The sequence below is a fragment of the Musca domestica genome, unplaced genomic scaffold (genome assembly GCF_030504385.1).
Source record: "Musca domestica strain aabys unplaced genomic scaffold, Musca_domestica.polishedcontigs.V.1.1 29, whole genome shotgun sequence".
Taxonomy (NCBI): Eukaryota; Metazoa; Arthropoda; class Insecta; order Diptera; family Muscidae; genus Musca; species Musca domestica.
In genome coordinates, this window is record NW_026712296.1 from 63,529 (window position 1) to 72,441 (window position 8,913).

The 8,913-nt window shown below is 35.1% G+C and overlaps 1 protein-coding gene across 3 annotated transcripts; it reads right to left on the reverse strand.

Moving 5' to 3' along the window:
• Positions 1–4,668: 4,668 nt before the first annotated feature.
• Positions 4,669–8,178, reverse strand: LOC101893332 (uncharacterized). Of its 3 annotated transcripts, none has more exons than XM_059124451.1 (4): positions 7,839–8,178; positions 7,482–7,660; positions 7,225–7,397; positions 4,669–5,334 (listed from the first exon to the last, which is right to left on the reverse strand). In XM_059124451.1, the coding sequence occupies exons 2-4, from the start codon at positions 7,644–7,646 to the stop codon at positions 4,806–4,808; spliced, it is 867 nt and encodes a 288-aa protein (XP_058980434.1). In that variant the 5' UTR covers positions 7,647–7,660; positions 7,839–8,178; the 3' UTR covers positions 4,669–4,805. The 3 variants fall into 3 exon arrangements, with proteins under 3 accessions (XP_058980434.1, XP_019890617.2, XP_019890615.2); XM_020035058.2 differs by having other exon boundaries at positions 7,482–7,707; positions 7,839–8,177; XM_020035056.2 differs by having other exon boundaries at positions 7,482–7,784; positions 7,839–8,177.
• Positions 8,179–8,913: the final 735 nt, after the last annotated feature.

The following is an 8,913-nucleotide window of genomic DNA, read 5'->3' on the forward strand; positions in this document are numbered from 1 at the left end:
ATTCAAATGGTAAAGGTGTTTGTAAAGTATCGATGGTGAATGCCAAAGGGTCTGAAGTAGTCATTACTGTTGGCGATGTTTTATACATTCCATCATTTAAAGGAAATTTATTGTCGGTGAAAAAGTTGTCAACTAAGGGTTATACATTTACGTTTTCTGGTAATATGTGCAGAATACGCGACGATAAGGATTTGGAAATTGGATTAGCGGATTTGGTCAACAATTTGTATCAATTGCGTTGTAAAAGCACAGAGAAGGTAAACGTTGTTTCCTGCAAAATGGATCGTTGTCAACATTATTATCATAAATTGTTTGGACACAGAGATATTAATGCGGTTAGATCTATGCAAGTTGGTAAGCTGGAAAATAATTTTAGCATCGTGGACTGTGGCGTAAGAAAGACTTGTGAGGTATGTACCAAATGCAAATTGACTCAAAAACCCTTTCCAAAAATGTCAAAGTCAAAAACTGGGGAAGTGTTGGAAGTTATCCATACAGACGTTTGTGGACCCATGCAAACAATAACACCTGGAAAGAAGAAATATATCCTGACATTTATTGACGATTACAGCCGTTACACCGTTGTATATCTGTTACATGAAAAATCAGAAGTTTTTGTAAAATTGAAGGCATTTGTTGAAATGGTCAAAAATAAATTTGGAAGGTATCCAAAATGCTTCAGATCAGATAATGGTGGGGAGTATAAATCTAGACGATTGGCTGATTTTCTTTCTAGTCGTGGCATAAAACCTCAGTTCACTGTTCCCTACTGCCCGCAACAGAATGGCGTGGCTGAACGAAAAAACCGGTATTTATTGGAAATGGCCCGATGTCTTCTGGAAGAAGCTGAATTACCTAAACAGTATTGGGGCGAAGCAGTGATGTGTGCTAATTATCTGCAAAATAGATTGATTTCAAATTCTGTTCCGTGTACCCCGTACGAAAGATGGGAAGGTTCAAAACCGAATATAGCCAATTTTAAGGTGTTTGGAACAAAGGCTTATGTTTTGATACCCCATGTGCAAAGAAAAAAGTTGGACAATAAATCCAAGCTTTTAACTTTCATGGGATACGACGAAGAAAGCAGAGGATTGCGGTTTGTTGATACCGATACCAATAGAGTGACAATAAGCAGAGATTTTAGATTTGTAAATTCAAATGACACCATTGAAGATAAAAGCGATAAAGTCAAAGAACCAAGTCAAATAGAAATCAACCTTTCGTCAAAACGGGAAATGGAAGAGGAAGAAGCAGTGGCGATTAACTCTCCTGTTGGCTCGTACAGTAGTTTGAGTAGCGATTTGGAATATTTTACTGAGGATGAAGAAGAGGTGCCTACTACAAGCAATGGTAATCACGAAAGTACCCTTCGTAGATCTTCAAGGAAAAATAAAGGTGTCCGCCCTGCTCGATACTCAGCATGTGTTATGGAATCTGAATCATTAATTGAACCAAAGTCTTTTAAGGAAGCTGTTTTGTCAAAACAAAAAGAAAAGTGGTCTGCTGCAATGCAGGAGGAGATCGATTCTATGATAAAAAATGATACATGGGAGTTGGTTACTAAACCTGAAAAAGCCAATGTGATAGGATGCAAGTGGATTTACAAATTAAAAACTAATTGTGACGGCAAAGTTAAACGCTATAAAGCTCGCCTTGTTGCAAAAGGATTTAATCAAAAATATGGGACTGATTATGATGAAGTTTTTGCGCCTGTAACACGGCAATCAACATTTCGTATATTACTTTCAATTGCTGGCCAAAACAAGATGCATATTCATCATATGGACGTCAAGTGTGCATTCCTGAATGGTAATTTAAAGGAGACAATATACATGGCACAACCACCTGGTTTTGTGAAGGGCGATTCAAACAAGGTTTGTAAGCTGAAGAAAAGTATTTATGGTTTGAAGCAAGCAGCAAACGTTTGGAACAATGCTCTTAATGATATTTTGATTAATAATGGTTTTTCGAGAAGCAAAGCGGATCCTTGTATATACACCAAAATCATCAATGGGGAAGAGTTATTTATATTGCTGTATGTTGATGATTTGTTGGTATCTTCGAGAAATGAAAATCATATTGCGGATGTTGGTAAAATGTTGAACAATCATTTTGAAGTTAAGAATCTCGGTCCGGTAACAACATTTTTAGGAATTGAAGTCAAGAGGACAAGCAGTGGTGAATTTCTAATTGGGCAGAAAGCATACATCAATGAGGTAGTTAACACATTTGGCCTTAAAGATTCTAAAATCGCAAAGTACCCGTTAGAACCTTCATATGGAAAAGAAGATTCAGAACCCTTGTTAAGAAATACTGAATATCAAAGTTTATTGGGCTCTTTGCTGTATGTTGCTGTTAACACTCGTCCTGATATTGCTGCCAGTATATCCATTTTATCAAAGAAAATAAGTTGTCCTACTCAAAAAGATTGGATTGAGCTGAAGCGTGTGGCGAAATATCTTAAAGGCACTGTAGACATGTACTTGAAACTTAGTTGTGAGACTGTTACTCCGAATACTTTAATCGGATACGCTGATGCTAATTGGGCTGAATGTCGAATTTACCGGAAAAGTAACTCTGGATATTTGTTTTTATTGAATGATTGTCCAATCAGCTGGGCTTGTAAAAAGCAAACACTTGTCTCTCTGTCTACAACCGAAGCTGAATTCATTGCTCTGTCGGAAGCTGCAAAATAAGCAAAGTGGTTGAGAAATGTTTTAGCAGACTTCGGATGTCAACAAATCCAACCGACGACAATTTACGAAGATAACAGAAGTTGCCTAAACTTAATCAAGGAGGAGAAATTAAGTAATAGAACAAAACATATTGACACGAAATATCACTTCGTAAAGGATTATATTGATAAAAAGGTCATCGAATGTAATTATTGCCAGTCCGAAGAAATGCTTGCTGATATGCTGACTAAACCATTACCATTGTCAAAGCTGGAGAAATTCAGAACCTTGGCACAAGTCGTGTACAATTGAGGAGGAGTGTTGGTATTTGCAATTGTACATCACATGAGCACGGTAACCCATGAGAATACCCAAATGATTAATAATAGAATTAGATGTGGCAACATTGTTTTTATGTACATTGTACAAATACACATATACTCTTATACATGCATCACATACATCATCCTAACATTCCATGTAATAAATATAGTTTACTGTTGTAACGTTCAGTTAGTTGTCTTTTACTTCTTCTTAAATAAAGAACATGAAGTGTTAAACTTAAACGATCCTCGTGCCTCAACAATCATTTCTAATAAATTTTTCAAGGGAATTGTCTAAAAATTCATACTAGAAGTTCTTTCTAAGCACTTTACCCCCTGGAAGAGAAATGTCTATATAGGTCCACAATATCGTATAACCCACAAACAACGGTACCCCCAGATATTCGATATTTTGACGATTTTATTATTCACCGGAGTTGTCTTAAATTTTGTATTTAAAATTGGTAATGGGTACAACAGCCTATCACAAAAATTGAGCATGCAGGGCACACGTCTTCGCATAGACTTCATATAACAGTACCTCGCAATATTCGGTATTTTGATGATTTTATGTACAATATTCACCGAAATTGTTAGAAATTTCGTATTTGAAGCACGCAATGGGTACCAGAATGGCCAGAAAATTATCTATGCAGGGCTAGGACTTCGTGTAGCCCTGATATAACGGTACCTCCCTATATTCGGTATTTTGATGATTTTAGCTGCATTATTCACCGGATTTTTTTCAAGGTTCGTATTTGAATATTGTAATGGCTTATTGCCGAAATTCTATGCTGGTACATGTCGTCGTATAGATCCCAATATAACTCTTATATTCAGTATTTTTTAAATTTTAAAAGAATTTTTAACGGATTTTATTTATTTATTTATTTATTTATTTTTTTTTTTTTTTGAATTCCAAATAGTGGAGTTTATTTAAAGTTCGGCCCGGCCGAACATATAACTCTGACACTTGTATTACGAACAAAAATAAATTTGTGTGTGGTTGTTGTTAAGTTTGTTGTACAACAACACTTGATGTTACCTGTATTATTCAACCATGGTTTAAAATATTACATGTGGTTAATTTCTGAAAATGAGAAGTTAGTGGTGCACGGGACACTGGAAGAATCGAAGTTTCATATCTAAAATTCGGTGACCAATCTTTTTTGACTCTTGGCAATTTTTTAGCTTGGCATAATTTTACAATCTTTATCATTTTTGCAACATTTTATTGAAAAAACGTCCCTTAACTCGATAAACTACCTCAACTTAGTCAATTTTCATATCAACCAGCTTCTGATTGGCTGATATATTGATTTTGACGGATTGCCATGTATTTTTAATATTCTTATTAGTTTTCAATTTCTTTAATTTATGGGTAAAGCACATAGTACAATCAGAGCGAGTTTAACATTCCGCCCTTTCACTTATTTTATCGCTCTTTCATATTGTTTTAAATCAAGCGAAATAAAATACTTGATTGCCAAACAAAACACAACTCCTATAACATACATAAAACCGTACACTTACGTTTAAGTAACTGGCATATTTGACGAAATCCATACGAATGGTATCATTTCAAATCGGGTATTTAAAAAAAGAAAATGTTTACTTATTATTTTCACTTCATTATATGTTTTTCGTTTTTATTATTTTCATTTCATGCAAAAAAAAACACAACAAAAAAATTCAAATGATTTACAAAATAAATCCACATTCATAAGAGAGATGATAATGACACAAAGCAATGGAATCTCGCTGATTGATGATCCTAATTATGTACTGGGAATGGCCCGTAAAACCCTTAGTTTAAAACATTTGTTGGAGCCGAATATTGATTTGCACCACACTGCAATGGTAAGTTCATGAATGGCATAAACTGAGGCTCATTTCCTTGGTAGGGCAATACACGTCCAGGTGGTGCGGTATTATCAGAACCTCGACTACTATATATTTGAATATGTCTGCCATTTATAGTAGGAGCTGCAAGCTTTTGCCTATTGTAAATGTATGTTAATGAACCATTTCGATGCTTGCTCTTGCCGTTATCCCAAACGATCACCGCACTCCGACCAAATTGTGTTATAGTTCGCAGAAGTTCACGTCTGGCATGTACAGCTTCTTCGTTGCATTTGAAGATGATGAAATATTCATAATTTCCCGCACTTATTTCATGTGAAATCAAAAGATGGAAATTTATTACTCGGGCCAAAGCGTCAAATACATCGTTGGCTGTCATGTGATGAACTCTACGCAGCAATAATACCGAACTGTTGCGTGACTGGCGAACACGTATCATGGGCAGGGAATTTTGTTGGAATAATGTTGGCAGCCTAGAAGAGAGAAGCATGAATGCAGAAATTAGCATCTTTATATATGTCTATATTTTCAAATCCTATGATTTCTGATCTGCTACAGAATCTGCAAAAATGTACCGGTTTTTATTTTTATACCCTACACCACATCATAGTGGTAAGGATATTATGTCTTTGTGCATATGTTTGTAACATGGAGAGGAAAGCAAGATAGACCCATGGTTACTTTTAAGGATCTTCATAGAATCACTTTCTGAGTCGATTTATGCGTGTCAATCCGTCTGTCCATGTATTCCTGTGAACAAAATGCAGGTCGCATTTATTATCCAATTAAGATTAAATTTTCCAAACAATATTTGTTTGGCCCAAGGACAAACCCTATAGAAATTGATATTAATCGAATCAGATTTAGATATAACTCCCATATATCTTCAACCGATTTCGGTACATCCCACTGAATTTAGTCTAGACACAAGTACATCAAATTTGGAGAATGGCTAATATCAACCCAAATGGAATTAATTTTGGCAATTACGACTGAATTCATCCTAGAAACCAGTATTTCAAATTTAGTGTAAATCGGTTAAGATATAGCTATAGCTCCCTTATATATGTTTTATCCGATTTGGGGTTTAAAGTCCCTCATCGAAATAATGGTTTGAGACCTTAGGTCCGTTTTAGAACATTTGGATTCGATCTTGCGATGTCCGTCTGTCTGGGTGGTGCGCACGATAACTCTCGAATGGAATATATGATCGAGTTAGGAGATGGGCAATATCGGTCCACTCCTTCTGGTACCTGCCACACAAAATGCCAACATTTTCAAAGGAAATATTTTACTGCACAGAGAGGGAAAGGATAATCCGATGTTTCTCCAACTATAAGAATACTAATATTTGCATCAGTACTACCTCAGGTGCAAAAATGGACAATATCGGTCCACTCCATCCAGTACCTCCCCCACAAAGGGTCAAAATTTGGAATATTCATGAAGCTCATAACAGCCGATTCTACTTTGACTTGGAACATCTCAATATTTCAATCAACACAAGATCTGTCATAAATATGGTAGATATCGGACCATTCCTTCTGATACCTCCCCCACAAAAGGTCGTAGTTTTGAATAAACAAAACGATCATAAAATCCGAAAAACCATCAGATTCCCTTCAAATTACACACATTACAATATTTTTATTAACTCAAGATCTGGTGTGAAAATTGGATATCCCGGTCTTCTCCTTTTGGTACCTTTCCCACAAAAGGGTCAAAATTTTGAGTATCCATGAAACTCATAAAACGCGAAATTTACATTCGATTTCATTTAGACTTGGTACGTCTCAATATTTCCAACAACGCAAGATCTGTTATAAAGATTGTAGAGGTCGGACCATTTCTTCTAGTACCTCCCCCACATAGGGTTTAAGATTTTGAAAAACAAAACGCTCAAAAAAAGAGAAAAAAGCTCCAACTCTCTTCAAATTTCAGACATACAAACATTTTTGCTAACACAAGATCTGTCGTGAAGATGATATATATCTGCCAACCCCTTCTTGTAAATCACTCTCAAAGGGTCACAATTTTCAATGAAGTATGAAAACGGAACACTTCGGTCTGCTATATCTGTTATCTTACGCATATTTCCACATTTTCCAAAAAATGCACATATCTCATACAAAGACATTATCAGATACTGAAAGCTTTGAAAGGAAATTGCTGAGTTTATCGGGAGAGGAATACTAAACTCTCCCTTTTTACAAACAAAATAAAAAATGCTGGCATAAAACTTAACAATTTACCTGACTCAATTCTGGTAAATGCGTTTCATACGCATAGACTCATAATGGGAAATATGATCTGGTTGGTATTTACAGAATCATAAATTCCATTTATAACAACTACATACTTACTTTGATATGGCAAAACTCATTAGCGACGGATTCGTATACTGCAAATAGGCAAAACCTCTTGAATCTCCAGAAAAATTTACTTTAAAGCGCAACACATAAACTTCCCCCAATTGCGATGCTATTTCAGCAATTTTCTCCGGTCTAGTATCGGCTGGTATGCCGTCCAGAAAAATCTAACAAAAAAAAAAAATAAAAAAAACATTAATACTCTCCTATTTTTTATAAAACCTTACAAATTCCACAAAAAACAAACTTACCTCTCCAACGCAGGCATTTAACTCATTCTGCAATTGTTCATCTAATTTCTTGCGACTTTTCAAATATTTTGTGCCATTTTCTTGATAGGAATCATACCACTCCGAGGGATGTTCAAAAACTGAACGTCCGTATGAAGAGCTTGATGTCTGCAGAGAATTGTTCATGATTTCTTTGGAAACTGTCAGAAAAAATTAAGTTGAATGAATCTGCTATGGATTCCTGGAACTGAATTGTCATGTGCGTTTGTCAAAGCGTCAGCGTAAAATGGGATTTCCCAGAATTTCAGATAAACAAACAAATCGCTATGATGTCTCTATTATATAATGGAAAAATACGCGCCATATTTGAAAACTTACATTCAGCCACTGTATTCAGCTATATGTGTATCTGGTCGATGGTGCGGCAGCAACGGCAAGTAAATGTCTTTTTTTACACTGCTCTGCTGCTGTGTCCGTTAAAGGGGTAAATCAGTTGAATAGGAGAAATTCCAGGAACTCGAAAAGATTGCCATATCAAAAGATAATTGAAAATGTTGCCCATGACGACGATGTTGATGCCATAGATGACAGATGGAAATTGATTTTGGGGCTTCTCCAAAGTACAATTTTTCCTTTCTGATATCGAAAAGAAAATATTAGAGCTAGCAGAAGATTGGGAACAGAACATTTATATTTCTGGAACAATTTAATTATTCGTTTATATAAAATTTTCTATTAAATTTTAGATGAACAGAAATTTTAATCTTGACGGTTTATCCAAATGCAAATCATATTTAGATGAGTTAAAATTATGGTTTTGTAGGGACATGGATTATGCAGTAAACAATTGGATCCACTGAAATATGCTACATTTAAAAGTATGTGTGTATATAAATATGTATATCAAAAACATGTATGTAGCTAGGCGATATGATTTTTTTTTTTTCAAGATTTCAGCGGTCCTTGGTTTTGTAAGGCCCCCAATATATAGTCCCGAAAACAGATGCAGATTTTTTCTGGACTCAGTGATGATTTGTTAGGTAAAAGAACAAAGGAATATGGGTTTGACGGAGTTTATTTTCGACCCATGGTTTCACAGCGCTATCTGAAATTCGGTCGACATTTTTCATCAAAAAAGTTAAACACATGTGTTTATATAAATGATACGGAAAAACGATGAGTGTAAAATTTTTCAAATTTAAAAAAAAAAAAAAATTTTTGTCATTGAAATATATGACAATTATGCGAATTTGAAAAATTATCCATTTTTACAACGTTATTAGTTGGTAGATTTTAAGATATGGACCTGGCGTATTTATGTAATATGGACGCACCATTTTAAATTTGTGTAGGTAAAGTCATTTCAAATAAGCATTCCCATCTCTGCATTATCTGTCACTGCATAAAAAACCGGATCCCATCTCTGATATGAGTATCTTAAATGGCTTTTTAA